Consider the following 19,659-nt stretch of genomic DNA (forward strand, 5'->3'; position numbering starts at 1 on the left):
GGGATAACAACTCACAATGATTAAGGAACCTGTAAGCTCAGTAGGTACTGACCTAGAATGCATGTCGAAGGACACAAAAGATGCATCAACGAAGCCAATTAAAAAGTGGTTCTTGCTTCTAAAAATCGACATTTTCGTCCTCTCATTCGTTTGTCTCCAATACTGGATCAATTATGTTGATCGTGTGGGTTTTACTAACGCATATGTATCAGGTATGAAAGAAGATTTGAATATGAAAGGTGATGATTTGAATATAACGACGACTTGTTTCACAATAGGGTATATTATTGGTATGTTGCCTCATAATTTGATCCTTTTGGTTGTGCCACCAAGGTTATGGTTAAGTTTTTGTACGTTTGCATGGGGGTTACTTACACTTGGGATGTTTAAAGTGAATTCTTTCAAGCAAGCTTGTGCTATTAGGTTTTTCCAAGCTTTGTTTGAAAGTTGTACCTTTTCAGGTACTCATTTAATTTTAGGTTCATGGTATAAGGACAATGAGTTACCCATTAGAAGTGCAATATTCACAAGTAGTGGGTTGGTTGGTTCAATGTTTAGTGGTTTTATGCAAGTTAGTATACATGATAATTTAAATGGACGCCAAGGTTTGGAAGGTTGGAGATGGTTGTTCATTATTGATTTTTGTATTACTGTACCGATTGCCATTTATGGATTGATCTTCTTCCCTGGTGTTCCAGATAACACCAGCAGAGCTAGTAGATTTTCTATGACGAAATATATCTTCAGCGAGCAAGAATTACGTTATGCAAGGAGAAGATTACCAGCAAGAGATGAAAGTACTAAATTAGATTGGTCAATTTTCACAAGAGTATTGAAAAGATGGCATTGGTGGTTATTTTCCTTCGTATGGGTTCTTGGCGGCGAGAATTTAAGTTTCGCATCGAATTCCACGTTTGCTTTATGGTTAAAGCAACAAGGATATTCATTATCCAATAGAAATAATTATCCATCGGGGATTTTCGCAGTCGGAGTTGTATCTAGCGTTGTTTCTGCCATATATTTGAGTAAACTCCAGAAAGCCAGACATTGGCATGTTGCTGTTTTCATATCTATCGTGATGTGTGTTGTTTCCATCATGATACGTTCCAACCCACTATCGCCAAAAGTCATGTTTACTGCCCAATATCTTGGTGGCATTGGTTATGCTGGTCAAGCAGTATTCTTTGCATGGGCAAATACAGTGTGTCATGATGATCTTCAAGAACGTGCTATTGTGTTAGCATCTATGAATATGTTTTCTGGTGCAGTAAACGCCTGGTGGTCATTGTTATTCTACACCGCCTCTATGGTTCCATACTTTGAAAAGGGTTGTTATGCACTAATTGCAACATCGGTCAGTACAGGTATCGTATCCGTTTATATAAGACATCTCCACATACGAGAACTCAATAATAAGAAATTGCTTCCCTACATTGATGCGAATGATATGCTAGCAAGCGATGAGGAAGACGACGATGATGGTGAAGAAGAGCAAGAGGGTGCTGTTTTAGAAGAAAGAGAAGAAGGTCAAACATTCAGTATCGGGGATTTTGAACCAGAACAAACCCGAGTTATTAATATCATCCCATCATCCAAGATTTAAATTTCAACTCAGTTGAGGTATTCAATGTATGTGTACTTTTCTTCCCGTTATAGCTAACATTCGTAAAACATTATATAAAAAACCATTAATAGATGGGAGATACCTAGTATATATTTTCTCTGTAAATACTTTAGAATAAAACATGCATTACACGTCTATATATATATAATAATAATAATAATAATCTTTTCGCGTCTCAAAAAACGCCAAAAAAACCGGAAAAGTTTACGCGTCGCCCCAGTCCAAAATTCCTCCGCACTATATAATTTTTGTATGTCACTGAGAAGGTTATTAAAGTTAGAATCACCTATTGTCCCCCAAATTAAGCGTGTCAAATTTTTCATCTAGTGCAAACTTCTCTTGACACCTCATTTCTTCATTGGTTAGTTCAAGAGACAAGGAACTGACAATCTTGATTGCATCCGAGACTTGCATCCCAGAACTAAGAAGATCAGAACACAATGATGTCAAAAATTGATGCTATTCGAAAGAAAGAAGCAGATCATATAATACGACTAAAGCAACTGCATTCTTATTGTCAAGAATTTTGTAACAGTGATACTGGTTCGAAGTTAGACCCATTGATGAAATGTTATGAACAATTAAATAAAGTCGTCCACTCCCTAGATATCATCATCTCTAAGCATGATTCCATATATGATACTTTACATAATAATACCAATTTTGTGGGACTATTAAATTGGTTCTTCAATGATACTGAATTATTAAATGAATATAATAACATTCTATTAGAGCTCTCCAAACTCATTTTACATCCAGAATTAATCATCTTCAGGTCTACTCCATATTCTTCACTTCTTAAATCAACATTTGGTACATATTCTTATTTAAAAAATACTGCTGAAAATGAACCATTTGACTCATCTCGATTACTGTCAGTAATAGAAGCATTTGAATATCAATTCCAATCACGCTATACAATTGCTAATAAAAGTATAATAAAATTGGATAAAGTTCATGACTTATTATCATTCTCTTCTACGTTAATACCCTCTCCACTCACTGATTTCAATTCTTTCAAAAGACGTACCTTTTTTAAACTGGATTTAAGGAAATGTAAGTATCATGACACCTTAGTGGAAGTATTACAATTGACCAACGGCCAATTAGCCGTTTTCAAAATAAATTCAGGTGAATTACCCTTCTCGTCTAATTTATCTGTCAACTTATTGCAAGAATTATGTAATGATAATTTCAAACTATTGGATTTAGGCAAAAAGTTATTATTCTCAACTTTGAAACAAGGTGATTTTGAAATAATAAATTACTTGAAGTCGGGAATAGAAATACAAACATCAACTGGTAATAACACAGTATTGAAATTAACTTGTCTTGATGTGGTTCAATGGGAAACATATTGGAAATCAATATTTGAAAAATTATTTGGTCCAGAGTCATCAATTATTGACAACTATGGCAATAAAAAAGCTTTATCACCTTCGAAAATTTACAGTAATCCAATATCGAATACGTTATTACATAAAAAAAATCATGCGGATTCTAATGCTGATGGTAATGCTGGTTTCAAATCAAAATTAGGGAAATTGGAAGGATTAAAAACAAATAATAATACAACAATAGGTATTGCTATAAATATTCCAACACGTCCATTACTCCCCACAAATAATTATTCTACAGCTAGTCTACCGAAATCGAATAAAGGATTTTCTTTACATAGGTCTAAACCATTACAAAGTCCATTGTCTTCATTAACTGACTTGGTCAATGAAACAACTTCAGCGTTCTCCTCTTCAGAATACATTGCTGCTGAGAATAAAAACGAAACTAATCAGAACCATACTTCATTAAGCCATAAAGAATCAGAAACGTCTTTGAAAACTATAGAATCATTGACTTGTAAAGAGCTAATCGATTTGGATAGAAGCATGATGATAGGAATGTCTCCTTCGTCAAAATTATCACCCAGTATAGAAGAATATAACTTTGTCTCTAATGACTTTACTTTAAATCGCGTACCATCTATAACAGAACATAACGTTGAAGAAAGTGATTTGGAAAGCATAATGTCCGAATCAGAAAATGTAGATACTTCTAGTACATTCAATCCATCAGCTGACGTTTACAAGCCAACTTTAACTCGAAAAACCTCTAATTCAATCTTAAGTTTATTTAAGTCCAGAAATAAGAAAAATTTGACAATAGATACCTCTTCCAATTTTAGTTCTACTTCGTTATTTGATCCAGAAACACCAACTCCATCATCTGCAAAGGAAATCCGTTTTTGTTCCACTGTACAAGATTCCTTCAATATATCATCATATATCGATATAAATGACTATTCGTCCATTTTTGAACTTGAGCAAATTAAAATATCATGTTGGAATAGTCAATTTTGGGAACAAATTTCTAAATCACCGCTCCAATTGACTTTCTTATCATCCAGAATTAAAAAGGAGGCCTTCCTATTGATACATAAGGAAAATCAATTGGATGAAAGTCATCTACTATCTCATCTGGATATGGATATAACTGCATCAATGGCCACCGCACAAGATATTCAAATCAGAATCCCATCCAAAAATCTTATAACGTCAATCTTGAAGGATAGAGAACCTATTTTAACAATTCGTTCTTCTGAGACCGAAAGATTATTAAACGTACTGAATCATTGTAGGAAAGGTGATCTTCCGACAAGCTTGACAGCATCCACTACCTTAAGAACATTATCCACGACTACTTCTTCCTTGATGACTTCACGTGTGTCAAGATCTGTGACGTTACAATCAGACTTAACTGATTTGGGGTCTGAAAATGGCAAATCCATAAGGTCTCAATTGTTATTATCTACGATAAAAGTTAAATTACATCATCGCGATGATGAAGGCCTTTGGAGGATGAAATTATTAGGTCATGCTGACATTTATTCACAAGAGTTGAATAATATCCCTCTGGGAATTAAGATCAGTTTGACTGCAGTATCTAAGCAAGGAGACTCTGAAGATGTAGTTGTATTCGATTCTGCGTTAAATGATATTAAAAGATTGGGGAGAACAGGTATATTGTTCAATAAGACGCAATTTGGGGATAGATTGTTAGAATTTACAAATAGATTAGTCACAGAGGAAGTTTATAGACTGATCCTCCCCTTATGAAGTAACTTTTTTTTCTTTTTGAAATAATTTTATAATATTATAATTAATAACTAATACAGACATTAATACTTCCTATTGTTTCAATATATTATTTTTAAAACCACATTCATACTTCAATGTAGCTATCGGAAATGTGTATCCTAAAACAATTTCGTTAAGCTACACAGTAAATAGAAGATGTTTGACATTTTAAAACCCGTACCTCCCAATCCTTTTTTAAATTGTATGGGTTTTATTGCCATTCCTTGTTTTCCGAATTATTCCGCAAGCCCGTGCGGAGATATTAAAAAGACCATGGTCAGAAAGGGAGAGAAGGGAAGGGAAGGGAAAAGGGGTAACAAACGGTTATAACTTCTTCCTCCCACCCTTATTCCCCGGGAGGGCCAGGCTCACCACTCAGTAAAACTAGGCCAAACTACGTAGGCAGAAGGCGGGACATTCGACAAATTCCCAATTTTACCGCTGAATGAGGAATTGTGGATTACCCGCCTTTTGCAAGTAATACTGCAGGATGGAAAATTGGTGCAAGAAGATGTGCGCAGAAGATATTAAAGAGTGAGTGAAGAAGAATCTTGTATTGAACAATCAATTGAAGATCCATAAGAACTATCAAATAGAAAAATGGCTAGATACGGTGCTACTTCCACTAACCCAGCTAAGTCTGCCTCTGCTCGTGGTTCCTACTTACGTGTTTCCTTCAAGAACACTAGAGAAACTGCTCAAGCTGTTTCCGGTTGGGAATTGACCAAGGCTCAAAAATACTTGGACCAAGTTTTGGAACACCAAAGAGCTATCCCATTCAGAAGATTTAACTCTTCTATTGGTAGAACTGCCCAAGGTAAGGAATTTGGTGTTACCAAGGCTAGATGGCCAGCCAAGTCCGTTAAGTTCGTCCAAGGTTTGTTGCAAAATGCTGCTGCCAACGCTGAAGTATGTTATTCTTAAGAAGAAGATGAGATTATTTTTATATATATGTCCAAACGAACTCTAAAGGGATTTTATTAATGTTAATATGTTGATTATATAAGAAAAATGTGGGAAAATAATCGTTGCAATATATCCAATCCTGCCAATGAGAAATATTACACTTGATGATCGTTAATGATAATATGAAGTAGATGATTTTCCATAAGACTAGATCATGAAGAATCGCGATGAAAAAGAACGTTATTTTACTGTATACTCAGACAAACGAATCTTGCATACTTTAATAAGGCAAAGTCGATGAAACACGAACTAAAGAAAAACTAAAATATAATATACTGTAGGAAAGTAGTATGGAAAAAGACAAATGACGACAGAGTAAAGTAGAAGATAATACCTATCCTCGATAACATAAGCATCGAAATGTATTCCTTAGAGTAACGTAGAAGAAAAAACCGTTATACTAACATTAATATTTACAAAAAAAAAAAATTTTTTTTAAAAACATATTTTTTGAACAGGCTAAAGGTTTAGATGCTACTAAATTGTACGTCTCTCACATCCAAGTTAACCAAGCTCCAAAGCAAAGAAGAAGAACTTACAGAGCTCACGGTAGAATTAACAAGTACGAATCTTCTCCATCTCACATTGAATTGGTTGTTACCGAAAGAGAAGAAGCTGTCGAAAAGGCTGCTGAAAAGAAGGTTGTTAGATTATCTTCCAGACAAAGAGGTAGAATCGCTGCTCAAAAGCGTATCTCTGCTTAAGTATTAAAGATGAATTTATGAATTATCTACGAATATTTTATATATCTCATTCTTTTTAGCTTAAATTTTCTTTTTGACATATGTATTTTAACCAAAACATTTTCCTCTATTATAATCAACTGCTGGTATGATTCTTAGCACAGCTCTTTGACATCAAATTAAAGAAAGCAAATTCTATAGAATGTGCAATGATAGTTACCCATTATCAAAAAAAGACACAAATTCATGAAATAACGTATATAGGTTCTATGTAAGATCAAAATTGACTAGCTTCAATATTTATTATTTCGACGTATGTACTATGGATATGTTATTGAATAAAGTAATGCCCTGAGTTATAGTTATGTGCGTTCACTATTAAACCTGAACCTATCTGGGTTAATGGTCGAAAGCGCCCGGAGGGGAACCTAGGGGATTATCAAAATCCTTCAGACCAAATGAAGAGGAAGACGTCGTTGACTGAACGATACCCACTTCGGGCGTCAAATAACCGCTTAAATTTATAACATACATTGACATCATGAAGACTAACCCATGAAGTCCTAAACAGTAGAACAAAAAGGCCGCTCTTGTAGTTTTATTCTGTAATATAACTCTTGCGAGCGATAGGAATAATTTCTCTAAGACCGACAATTTATTTTTCTTATAGTGTTCTAATTCTTTGTTCTTGAAATTGGCTAATGGATGTAATGATTCTTCATAAACTGTTGAATATTGTGCTTCAGTATCTAACATATCTGAATTATCAAGTAGTGCCTTGCCTTGATTATCAGTATTTGCAAAACTTGAAAGATATCTGATACGTTCATATAATTTCGTATTTTGAGATTTCAATTTATTGATATCAGCTAATAGTTTGGTCTTTTCATTATTACCTAATCTCAATTGTTTCTCTAAGTCCATATTTCTGGTGCGGAATCTATCTCTTTGTTTGGTTATGATTGGCAAAATTGTAGAATTGTTTGTCGAGGCAGAAAACTCTCTATCTTCTGGTATACCTACAATTGAACTAGTTGGTGATAATTTACCAGTTCGGTTGTTCATTTGTCGCGTAACACCTGATATCATACTAGCAGTGTCATTAAAATTTTGGCTTATATCGTCTACACTTTCTAGATCTAATTCTAATTTGGCATTTTGAGCTTCTACTTCTTGAACTCTGGATTTAAGCTTCATTAATTGAGAATTCAAATCCTTATTCATATTTTTAAAATTCATATTCTCAACACGTAATTCAGCCAAGTTGGATTGTAATTTCTTGTTGGCTGAGAGTAATGAAGTGTCTAACTTCTTACCTTCGACATTATTCACAATGACTACATCATCGTCATCTTCATCAGTATCATCAGCACCAAATTCGATTTTCTTCAAAGCAGAAAGTTCCTCTTTAATCTTATTATAATCCGAGTAATTATTTAACTTTCTTCTAACGGTCTCTAACTCAGATTTAACGGAAATGGATTCATTTTTAACTTCTTTGATTTGATCTTGCAATTCATCTTTAATTTTGCTTAATTCACTTCTTTCTCTTTCAAAAGAAGCACTTAACAAGACGTTTTCACTTTCAAGTTGATTTATCTTCAATTCTTTCGCATGTAAATGGGCTTCTTTTTCTTCTTCGCTTGTGGCCTTAGTCAATTTTGTATTCAAAGTGACATTTCTTTCTTCTAATTGCATGATTCTTGATTGGGCGGATTCTAATTCTTGAACAAGGAGATTGAACTCTGTGCTACTTTTTGGGGTAGTTGTATTATTAGTATTGTTAAAATTACCTTGGTTATCTCCTGTTGATTCAACAGCTTCTTCTCCATAATTGGCCAATTTCGTTGACAACACCTTATTTGTCATTTGTAAAGAATTGAGTTGTTTATTTAATTCATTTTCTCTATCTTTCCAATTTCTCTCCTTCTCTTCCCATGTAGAATTTAATTCTTGTTCCTTTGCAGTAATTCTCTTGGACAACGTGACCGCAGAATTTTGTTCTAAATCCAAAAGTCTTGATTTCATAGTATCATAATCAGCATATTTGGCCAATGAGTCTTCTAAATGGGCAATTTTTTCCTTTAAAGCTTTAGAATCTTCAATCTTCGATAATTTATCTATTGAATTTTGTAATAAAGGTTTAGGATCAGGAGCCTCCGATAGTCTTGAGTAAACTTCGATGACGATATCTTCAGAGAATTTTGATCTTTGCGTCAAATTATCTACCTCATGTTGATAATGTTTAATTATCTTATTAAGTTGAGCTAATTTCTCATCATCTTGTAGTTTCTTAAATTTTTTAGTCTCTGTTGCCAGGAATTTCCTTGATTCTAATGAACTAGTTTCTTTCTCTTTCACTTCAAGAACCTTAGAATCTAACGATTCTTGCAACTTGGTCAAATCTGCTTCTGACCATAATTCAAAGGCATGACTGTAAACGGAAGTATCCATGGCTCTCGGAGGATTCACTAGTGTTTCTTGAATATCTTAGCTATGGGTCTCTGATAGTTACAATACAATATATCGGTTCTTGTCTTTCTCATCTTCTAGGTAATCTAATATGATCTAATAAAATGTTGACGTTTCAATAGATCTGTGGACTAGGGTTGGATTTAAAGCATACAGGGCCTTACACTGACCGAAAATTTGTTTATTTCTCCGTATTTCATACTTTTAATAAGAACCTTCCAAGCAAGAATTTGAAGTATAATATTCTGCTATGAAAAATAAATAAATAATTTATATGAAAAGAGACATAACTGGAGCTGAGAGGGTTTGCTGCTGTGAGCCAATCTTTAGAGAAAAAATTTAATTTAATAGTTTGAATGTTGTTAAAATTACACTGAAATAGAAAAATATATTGAAAAAATACTGCTTATTATAAAAATGATATACTGTCCATGATTATTTTTCTTCTCTTTTTTTCTTTTTAATTTTATTTGGATGGTGAGTCCTTTTTGTTGTACTCATAGTCTTCTTCAAACTCCCTTATATCTAGAGTTTCTCCACTAATTATGGTACTATGTTGCTTAGAACTATTATACTCCGTCAATGAACTTGGAGAATATGAAGGAAAGTTATCTAAGTCGTTTTTACGGCCATACGATATTCTTGAAAACCCATCTAAAGATAAAGATGCATCATCATAATCATCCTCATCTTCATCATACTTCCCTGTTAAAAAGGGCAGATAATTATTTCTACCAATTTCTACATTATTATCATCATCTTGTAAATTTTCTTCCAAATCAAAGAATGCACTGTCATTACTATACTTATTTTTCTTTTTATTCTTATTTCTTTTATTTTGCTTCTCTCTTTCTCCTGGTAAAGTATAATCAACATAGAAATGACCTTCTGATGTTGGACTTGAAGCCGATGGGAAAGCCTCTGTGTCACTAAAGCAATTTTTCCCACCATATTCATCCGAGGAACTCAAAGTTTGAAATTCTGTTCCCTTTGACATTTTACCTAATAATTTACCAACACGGTTCTCTCTATTCTTCTTTATGAATCCTTGTATGGTATCCACTATGAAACCCAACCTTATTGTTCTTAAGAATCTGGCATACATATTTAATGCGTCAGTCCCCAAACCAAAAATCACGAACACCAAATATGACATTAAAACGTATAACCAAATGTTATAAACAGGTTTACCGGGATCAAATTTAATTATGACATTCCAAAGAGTGCTAGAGTGTGTATCTTTAAAACTATAGTGTCCACTAACTTGCTCTAAATCTTGAACAAATGAATATAATGAAAAAGGGAACATAACCAAAACAATAATAAAACAAAAAATCAGTAGTCTTGCAAATCTTGTTAAATTCAATCCAGAATTGGTACAATATAAAATATCTTTAACATCTTTCCTTTTCTTAAAGAAAACTGCTAAAACCAACAATGCGTAAACTGTGGCAATTAAAGACCAAATTAACATCCACATTGTATATAAGACAGTAGTCATCCACGTAGGTGACAGTAAATTTTGACACCCATTATATCTAGCAATCCCATATCTGAAAACTTGTAGAAGATACGATAATCCCATCACCACCACAGGTGTCCCTAAACTAATCAATAAATCTTTCCAAATTCTCGTCCATGAATTTAAATCAGGCAATACCACATCAGCCTTTAAGATGGAATGTAAATTATATACAATATTTGTAATGGCGCATGAGATACCAACATTGGCACCAACTTGTAATTTGATGACAATGTCACACCACCCTTCACCATTCCATCTCGTTACAAAATCTGTCCCACTCCATATGGATGCATTCACTATACATATTATATTCATTAACAATAACCATGTTATTAAAATTATTGCAGGTATATTTCTGGTATGTGAGTGCCATGCTAATGGTGGGATTAGACTTAGAACTGCTAATGAACAAAGTCCAATTATACTCGATTGAAAAGACATTTATTTTGCTTTGAAGTTTCTTTTCAAGGTTTTTGATAGTATTTTTGTAAATCTTCTTTATTTTATTATTGTTAGCTTAGTGTCATGAAATAACCTCTCGAGAAAAAAAATCTTTACTCAACTTATATAAAAAGCAGATAGTAAAAAAGTGACTACATCACCCTTGTAACATAATGGAACTGGGACAGTTTCAAGGCAATACAAATGCAACAGAACGGTGCACTTATTGTTCTTTGAGAGGTTCATTCATCTCAATAGAAAAATTTTGATAATTTATTTCCTAATTAGTGTCGCAATAAGAACCTGAAAAAACTGTACGTTAAGACAGCGCAGTGGCAAAATAGAGGTTTTTCCACCCAAACGAGGAGACTTTGTCAACAACCAAGCAAGAATAAAGACAAGTTCCACGATATGCTCAACTCCTATGGTTCAGAACAAATGAACAAAAAAAAGTTCGATACCTCTAACTCGATGAGCTCCATCAAGAGCCGATAGTCAATTCATTACTGAGAGAGGATATCAGATTATGAAGAGGTTAAGAAATATTTGGTATTGAGGAAGTTGCCACGGACTGCCAAACTATATGGTTTTGGCAATCAATACAGTATAGCATAATTAGGACAGGTAAGCTGCTTTCGAATAATCTCCTGCCATGCAATAATCATAATGAGGAAAATGCTGAATCGCCACAAGGCTAATATTGTATGTTGTTACAATTTATTTGCCCTTTCGCGAAGAATTCGTCGAGAAAGGCACATCGTGAAAATACACTACGAAACTTAATATCGCTCAAGAAAATTGTATTGCTCTTAAAGACTTATTTGTTAATGAATTTGGTATAGATGAAGTTAACTTCCCCTGCAATGTACATATTGGAACTTTCAATGATGTAGCTTCTGCCAGCGTTATTAGATTGATTAATAACTGGTACGCCTTATATGATAATGGTCTCTTAGGCATGGTTGTTATTCACAGTTCCATAATATATCTATTGAACAAACCTACCGTTTGTCTACGTTTTTTAATTTTTTCTTAATTTTGATTAGCTTGGAAACTTATCTGTATGACGGGAACTGCTGGTAAAAACCTAATGTAAGAAGGGTCGGTTTTTATTGGCGTCGGCAATTCTTTAACCAAAAACATTACAGGAAATGGGGTGTTCTAAATATGGTTTTGTTTTATCCGTTCCGCTGCTTGATGTAGTCAAGAAATGCGATTACTTTGAGAATTCAGAAAATATGATCGAGAGGGTTAACGACGCTGTTACTTTATCTCTAAGCCATGATGAAAATTCCAAAGTTGTACTCGTTTGTAGAGAGAAGAAAACGGCAGAATACTTAGGCTCCATTTTCTTTCTGATACTTTTGGGCTCGTGAGTATAATCGCCTATCAGCTCTCACAGACGGAGCCTTTTTAGGTAAATTCCTACCAATATATTCCTTCCTGGAATTGAAATCTTTGTTTTGGTCATAACCTACAATAAAATCAAGATAATCGAAACCTATAGCATCCAATAAATAGTCAATCCTACCGCCATGTTGAACAACGAAAGCGTACCTCCCGTATCTGCTACTACCAACTCTTCTTAGAGCAACAATCCTCTCATCAAATGACGACTCTGACACAATGGACCATAACTCGGGTAATGTTAGCGTACTTCTCTTTGTAGAAAAGAAAGAGATGATATCTAACTTACGATTGAGTAATGTTTCCCACATTATGTTGTATGTGCTGGTCATCTGTCCGTCATGTTTGAACACTCTTTCTGGGTAGTGTAACCTTCGGAAACCAATCATTGCGGTATAGAATTTGGACAATTTAGCTTCCACTAATTTTTTCATACTTACCTTATTTGTGGCAAATTGTATCAAAACCCTGTGTAACCCACCATCTAAAATATTCCTCTTCACTCCATCAAACGATCCACCTGGTAAAACCGATTTATACAACAGCAACACTTCAAGACCGACTTTGCGGATACTAATTTGACTATCTTTCCAGCAAACACAACCTTCCACTTTTTCACCAAGGCATTTGTAGCAAGTTTGAGCTGCACTTTTCAAGGGAGAATCAAAGTAGCTTTCTCCTACCCCATAAAAATGTAAGTATTTGATAGCCTCTTGTGGAAGTCCCGAAAAATCAAAAACATTAGTACAATTTCCAAACAAACTTTGTAGTATATCTTTTGTTGTATTCATTCTTCTTCTTTTGGGTGCCAGTTGCAACTCCCCTCCTCTTGGTACTTGCGGATGCAAAGTGTTAATGGTTAGTTCAATATTCGCTGGTTCGATGGTATTGGCCATGGTTGGTTCCACTTCAATGGTTTCAATTCCTCCATCATTCTCCTCATTGGTAGTCATTTCCACATTTAAGGTGTAGTCAGCCATATTTTTCAGTTCTTGGGTAATATTAACATCATTACCACAACATAATTGATGGCCGATATTGTCTAGACCATAAAATTTGGAAACTTGGTCGGTGATGCACTTCTGGGGATCAACTTGTTGCTTGTCATCTTCACATACACTTCTCCTGGTCCAATACGTATAACACAACCCACCTTGACGTAATCTCCCAGCAGTTTGAATATATTCTCCAACAGAAGGCAAATAATCAACAATAAGTACCATTTTCACCTCAGGTATGTCAATACCTTCTGAGACCAATTTTGTGCCAATCAGAATTCGTTTTGAAGAATCCTGAATGAAGTCCTGAGTTTTTTTAACTTTAACTTCGGTAGGCAAATCCCCATGGACCCAAATTGAATCACAAAAAGTAACGGCACCTAATAACTCTACGGTTGATTTCTCCCTGCAAACGATAATTACTTTAGTATCGTCAGCATAGGTTAGAAATTTGGTAACAACATATTTAACCTTTTGAACAATAGCATCGTGGTCATCAAAATAATCAAAAGTTTTGACGACATTAACCAACGGAACTGAGGTGACATAATTATAATAGAAAACCCCAGACCCAGTAATGTTCGTAGTTAAAGAATCACCAACGCCAATGAAGCGCAACCCTTCTTTCATTAGGTTTTTACCTGCTGTTCCCGTCATACAAATTAGTTTCCAAGATAATGAAAAATTTATATCAGGGATAGATTTAAACGTGGAGCCACGGTAGGATTGTTCAGTGACAAGATTATGAAACTCGTCAATTACAACCATACCTAAGAGAATATTCTGATATAATGTGTACCAGTTATTCATCATGGTGATAAAATTATCTGATGCCAGGTCGTTGAAAGTACCGACATACACATTACACCTGAAATCCCCTTCGGCAACAGCAGGACCATTAGCAAATAAACTCTTAACAGCACCACAAGTTAAACCACCAGTAGACAATCTCAACCTCATATTGGTTTCGAGAGCAACATATGGAACAAAAACAAAGGATATGACATAGCTATGTTGTTGAGCAACAGCAACCAAAGGGAGTTGAATTAAGGCAGTTTTACCATATTCTGGAAGAGCTTGGATGGGAAATAGATGGGTTTCAGAAGAGTATATTTCCATAGCACAATCAGATTGACCTTCACGGAACTTGAAATCTTTACCGTACACCTTCTCCCCACTACGATACAGATCTCTAAGCGATCTAGTTAAAGGAAAACCTCTTTTCTGACCGTTGATTAAACCTTCCGCTCCTACCGACACATCCTTTCCATAACCAAAACCTAACCATGAATGCCAAGCAGCTATAACCTTAATAGCGAACATAATCTCAGCAGTAGTCATACCAACGGCAGCCCTTGGGTGGTCAATACTTTATACAGATGTTCCCATAGCAGCAGAATGTCCTGAATTAAAAACCAAGGTTGACGCAATTTGTAGGGGATTTGAATTCTATTTAGATCATTCCAGTACTTGAATGAGTTTTGCTCTGATAGAGGATAATTTTTAGGAATGATTTTTCACTAAATTGAATTACAAATGAATTGAATATCAGTTAAAAAAACGTTTCACGGTTTTCAGGAACAGCGGGCTTTTCCGTATTATTTTAGCTCGAAAACAAACTTAAGTATCAAAACAAACCTTTTGTATAGTAATTAAGTTAAATTAATATAAAAAACTTTTATGGAAAATAAAAACTATGTATGTATATGTAAGTGTAGAAATAGTGGTAAAAACATGAATATCCATTGAATGTGTATCAAATATAACCAATAGGAGGAGAGTAACGAGGGGAAAAACTCTCACAACAAAAACATTTGAGTGACTGCAGTTAAAGCAGTGATACCGTAATACCACAATCCATCCATCTTACCGAACATGGAAATACCATTTGACTTGGAAGTAGTTGATGGAGCAGTAGCAGAGATAGTCATCAAAGTTGTTGAATAAGTTTCATTTGAAGTGAAGTTAGATAATAAACTATTAACGTCAGCTACAGTCAGATTAGCATCGAAAGATGTAGAATTAGAGATGAAAGTGACAGTGTTACCATTTGAATCGAATATCACACCACCTTTCATTGTGTTTGCAGTGTCTCTTGGAATGTAGCCATTAGCTTGAATACCAGTTCCTAAATCTTCAATACCTTGGAAAGTATGGAAAGTGGAGTAAAGATTGTTTCTTTCAGTACCATTCATAATTTCAAAGATATCAAATTCACCACAACCACTTGACCAACATGAACAGTTAGCATTCGTTGGATATTGAGAAGTTCTTGGGATATGATCATTCAATAACCAAATAGCGGGCATATCATAATATTCAAAAGTGGAACTGTTTGATTGAGTTTCAGTTGGCATTTGGAATTCAAATAAAAACATCTTAGTAGTACCGCCAAACCCATAATAAGCTGGAATACCTTCACGATAAACACCACAGTCCTTATTAGCGCCGGATTTTGGACAACTTACATTGGAAAAGATGGCATATTCTTGATCGGATGTAATCAAAGTGCTATATTTCAAAAGAGTACTTGATGCAGCACTAGAGACACCATCATCTCCGGCGTAACTTAAAGCCTTCCCCAGACAAGGAGAATCGGATCCAGCTTTGGTTAAGAACGTAACATTTTCACCAGTTTGAGCATTTGCATCATAGTATGCATTACGAGACCAATCAGAAGAGCCAGATTCTTCACCTATTTGGAAAGATGGAGAAGTATAATAAGCGAATTTATTTAGTTGTAATGGACCACGGAAATGGACAGAAAGGTAGTCTGATAGGGGAGCATTTTCACCAGAAAACCAAGTCCTATCACCGACTTCACATGTACATGTATCGTTGTTATCTATGTTAGACATTTTCTTTACTGGTTGATAAGTTCCTGCGAAACCTACGTTTGCGAAAGATATTTTATCGTATGGTCTGGCTGCTAGGGCAGATTGGGCTAGGAATAGCCCGCATAGTACTGTGATGGAATCAGTTAACATCTTTGTTGTATCTTGTTATTTTTATTGTTATCTTTGTGGTATCCAAGAACAGGAGAAATGTAAGCACTTATTCTTTTGTAACAAGAATGATATTATATATATATTCTCGATGAAAAGTAGAAATGTGAAAGTAGAAGTTTACTAAAAATAGAGGAAAGGGAAGGGCAGGGAAAAGAAAGAGAGGAAAGGTTCTTGTGAAAAGTTCGAGTAGTTACGTAAAACGATAAATTATCAAGGAAAAAAGAAATGGACGACTATTGTAATTTTTGCTGCAAGTTAGCACCACGACCTTTTCTGAGCAATTTTGTCTTGGCTCCGCCTCGCCTCGAGGCTACCGCTTAGCTAAACAAATCTCAAGAAAAGCTCGAAGCCGTGAAAGTAAGTAAGTATACTTATGGAATGCTGGCCAAGATATATCAGATCATATTAATAAACACAATGAAATAAACGACAGAGGATATATTAGGAATTATTAATTAAGTGAACAGTGAGGTAAGTGTATTTATATAGGGATGATATAAGGAAAAAAAAATAATTATAAAACGTAAAAGCTCGAGGGGATCTGGGAAGCAACATTTAATGCGTTAATGTTTTGTCATATGTATTCGAATTGGTTAAAATAGAACCAAATAAGTTGATAACTTTCCTATCACGTTCTAAAGGATCGAGTTCTTTATCTTCATAGTGAATCATAGCTTTCTTAATACATGCCTCAATGAAGTTCATAGATTCGTCCACTTGAACCGGAGTATGATCTGCAACTTTCCCATTGAAAAAGACTTTCTTAACTTTTTGTTTCAATGGTTCACGAGATGATCTATTGGATGATGCCTCATTAGAGGACGGAGAAGGTTTCTTCTCCATCTTTTTCTTCATAAGAACTTCTTTGATTTCTCTTGTTCTTAACGAAACTATTAAACTCTTGGAAAATTCATCACCCATTTGTAAATCTTTCTTCATAGAGTTAGTAACCATAGACTCTGAATTATTAGTAATTGGAATACCTTGCAATTGGAACCACCTATTATAATGAGGTAGATATGTGGTATACCTGGATAACAATTCTAACGGTTTCTTCTTGTTTTGCCCGTTATCATAGTTCATGTCAATTTCTAACACTGGAGCATGAAGGGAAGTTCCTGCTGTGATTTCATATTCCGTATCCATGGGAAGGTCATTACAAATATCATCAAATGCTTCATCTAATAAATCTAGCTGATTCAATCGTTGACAATCTCTATTAATTTTAACATTCTTCAATGGGAAATCGTGGTTCTTCGTACTGTTACCACAATAAGAATTCAATTTTTTTGTATTCTTACCATTAACACTATTAGTATTACCATGAGGGGTCATAGTAATGGTATTTAAATGGTTAGGTAATGAATGACTCGATTCTAAATCCATTCGTGATAACGATTCAGGAGTTTCAAACCATGGATATTCCTCATATTCACTAATAGATGGTGATTGTTGTGGTGTGTGAAATGTATTTGGTGGGAATCTTGGAGCTGCAACTTGATGATTATGGGTTCCTCCTGAGGAGGATGAATTACTTATCACTCTATCAATTTTATTCTCTGACAATGCAGAGACAGTAGCCGTTGAGTTGGAATTTGCTGGTAATGGTATGCTAAATTTGTTTGACGGACTTTGAGGTATAAAACTCGATAATGATGGTCTTTTACTAAACCAAGAACCATACGAATTCGGTTGACTTGAAAATGACGAGGATAAATTTTGTAATGAACTTTCTACACTTTTGAAAGATGAAGATGGTTGAATAACTTCACCATATGACGATTCGTTTGAGGAAATCGATACAGAGCTACGGTTTTTTCTTCCCTTAGGGATAACCCATCCACTTCTAGTCGCAGTTCCCGCTGATGTTCTCGCAACAGAAATTGGGGTTGTGTGCTCAGATAAGCTAGTCATCTTATCCACAGACTGCGTTGAGGTTGCGTCGGTTGCCTCAACAAGATTTACAAGCCTTTGTTTATGCCTTTCACGATTCTTGCTAACGCTCATTTGCACTGAATTAGATGTTGATGTTGAGGAAGATGAATGCGAAGAATGTGTTTGAGCGATACTAGTTCCTGATGAATTTTCTTCATTCGTTGATGATGAAGATGGTGGTAATTGAGAAACTAATTTGTTCCTATATTTAGGTTCCAAAAGACCTGCAACAATGAAAATCAATTTATTGGCTACAACCATATTACCTGAGAGGATGATGATCCTTGTGATATCTGATTCTACCATTGAATCTTTAAATTCACATACAATTTTCGACAATAACATGGGTAAGAATCTTAATCTAGGGCCGTCTTTAATTTCAATCCAATTAAAAACGTCTTTAAACCATGTTTCAACGAATTCTACGAAATCGGGTGGATAAAGGAAAATTCTAGGAATTTCTGTCATAGATCGGAGACAAGGCATTAATTTTTTCGCTAAAACTTGAATAATCTTACCGATTTCGTCTGGAAAAGCTATTTCTAGATTAACAGGTAATACTCCATCGGAAATGGACCTATTTTGATATGTAAATTGTTCCATATTGTTACTGTTGGTAGTACCTTTGCAAGTACCAGCATTCTCAGCCACGATTGATGCAATAATATCTTGTATATCAGTTAACCAATGAGAAATGTAAGTCCATGACTCTGAAATGACAGGGAAGAGAAATTTGGATATGCATAGACTAATAGCGAATCTATTTGAAATAGAGTTCAGATAAAAAATCCTTGTAATTAAAGTGAAATCAGAATTCGGAACTGATCTAAATTTATCACTTTGGATGTAATCACTCGATCTTACAGGTGAGCCAAAAATATATTCTTTTAATTCACTATGCCGTATTTGTTCAATCTTGGAACCTTCACCCTTGGTAAAATTATGATCTAATAAAATCCTATAGTTATTTACACAAGCCATCTCATTTGTTTCCTCTGTTAATAAAAATCTAAAGGCATATGAATTTTGATTAATGATTGCTGAAGAGTTGGAAACAGTTTTCCTTGTATTATCTGTTGATAATAAAGATTTCGACGAGGCTTCAGGAATATTATTATAATCATGGTCAACTTTCATCAAGGGCAAAATGTTGCTCTTATAAGGAATTGTTTTGGCAGCAAAAAGCTTGAATTTCAAATCGTCAGAAATATGATCTAATAAAGGAGATGTTACCGTTGGAAACACTTCGTCACACTGATCTGTGTCACAGATTGAGCCTATACCAATTCCAGGATCCATAGCGGTGGAAATCCCAATTGTGGTATTCGTGCCATGATTTAGAGATCTCAATCCAATGCTGGTAGATGATGATATGATTGATTCTGAAGCCGATGTATCCTTCTTATGGTCTGCTGTTGTACTTCTTCTAAGTAACGTACCTAACATTGTTGAAAAAATTCTAGTAC

At 34.7% G+C, this 19,659-nt stretch overlaps 8 protein-coding genes across 8 annotated transcripts; 3 read left to right on the top strand and 5 right to left on the bottom strand.

Annotated features, from left to right (window-relative positions):
• Positions 1 to 16: 16 nt before the first annotated feature.
• On the top strand, positions 17 to 1,603 carry FEN2 (Fen2p; the record flags this gene model as incomplete). Its single annotated transcript, XM_003667433.1, has 1 exon — positions 17 to 1,603. One exon carries the CDS (start codon positions 17 to 19, stop codon positions 1,601 to 1,603), a length of 1,587 nt encoding a protein of 528 aa, XP_003667481.1.
• A 461-nt stretch (positions 1,604 to 2,064) lies between these two features.
• On the top strand, positions 2,065 to 4,737 carry RBH1 (Rbh1p; the record flags this gene model as incomplete). Its single annotated transcript, XM_003667434.1, has 1 exon — positions 2,065 to 4,737. The coding sequence occupies one exon, from the start codon at positions 2,065 to 2,067 to the stop codon at positions 4,735 to 4,737; it is 2,673 nt and encodes an 890-aa protein (XP_003667482.1).
• A 621-nt stretch (positions 4,738 to 5,358) lies between these two features.
• RPL17A (60S ribosomal protein uL22) lies at positions 5,359 to 6,428 on the top strand (the record flags this gene model as incomplete). Its single annotated transcript, XM_003667435.1, has 2 exons — positions 5,359 to 5,667; positions 6,183 to 6,428. The coding sequence occupies 2 exons, from the start codon at positions 5,359 to 5,361 to the stop codon at positions 6,426 to 6,428; spliced, it is 555 nt and encodes a 184-aa protein (XP_003667483.1).
• Positions 6,429 to 6,806: 378 nt separating this feature from the next.
• On the bottom strand, positions 6,807 to 8,861 carry COY1 (CCAAT displacement transcription factor COY1; the record flags this gene model as incomplete). The annotated part of the gene is made up of 1 exon (XM_003667436.1): positions 6,807 to 8,861. One exon carries the CDS (start codon positions 8,859 to 8,861, stop codon positions 6,807 to 6,809), a length of 2,055 nt encoding a protein of 684 aa, XP_003667484.1.
• A 484-nt stretch (positions 8,862 to 9,345) lies between these two features.
• On the bottom strand, positions 9,346 to 10,845 carry STE3 (Ste3p; the record flags this gene model as incomplete). Its single annotated transcript, XM_003667437.1, has 1 exon — positions 9,346 to 10,845. One exon carries the CDS (start codon positions 10,843 to 10,845, stop codon positions 9,346 to 9,348), a length of 1,500 nt encoding a protein of 499 aa, XP_003667485.1.
• A 1,337-nt stretch (positions 10,846 to 12,182) lies between these two features.
• On the bottom strand, positions 12,183 to 14,591 carry NDAI0A00850 (uncharacterized protein; the record flags this gene model as incomplete). The annotated part of the gene is made up of 1 exon (XM_003667438.1): positions 12,183 to 14,591. One exon carries the CDS (start codon positions 14,589 to 14,591, stop codon positions 12,183 to 12,185), a length of 2,409 nt encoding a protein of 802 aa, XP_003667486.1.
• Positions 14,592 to 15,049: 458 nt separating this feature from the next.
• On the bottom strand, positions 15,050 to 16,237 carry TOH1 (Toh1p; the record flags this gene model as incomplete). Its single annotated transcript, XM_003667439.1, has 1 exon — positions 15,050 to 16,237. The coding sequence occupies one exon, from the start codon at positions 16,235 to 16,237 to the stop codon at positions 15,050 to 15,052; it is 1,188 nt and encodes a 395-aa protein (XP_003667487.1).
• Positions 16,238 to 16,813: 576 nt separating this feature from the next.
• LST4 (Lst4p) lies at positions 16,814 to 19,639 on the bottom strand (the record flags this gene model as incomplete). The annotated part of the gene is made up of 1 exon (XM_003667440.1): positions 16,814 to 19,639. One exon carries the CDS (start codon positions 19,637 to 19,639, stop codon positions 16,814 to 16,816), a length of 2,826 nt encoding a protein of 941 aa, XP_003667488.1.
• Positions 19,640 to 19,659: the final 20 nt, after the last annotated feature.

This window comes from Naumovozyma dairenensis, chromosome 1, assembly GCF_000227115.2.
Source record: "Naumovozyma dairenensis CBS 421 chromosome 1, complete genome".
NCBI classification, from domain to species: Eukaryota; Fungi; Ascomycota; class Saccharomycetes; order Saccharomycetales; family Saccharomycetaceae; genus Naumovozyma; species Naumovozyma dairenensis.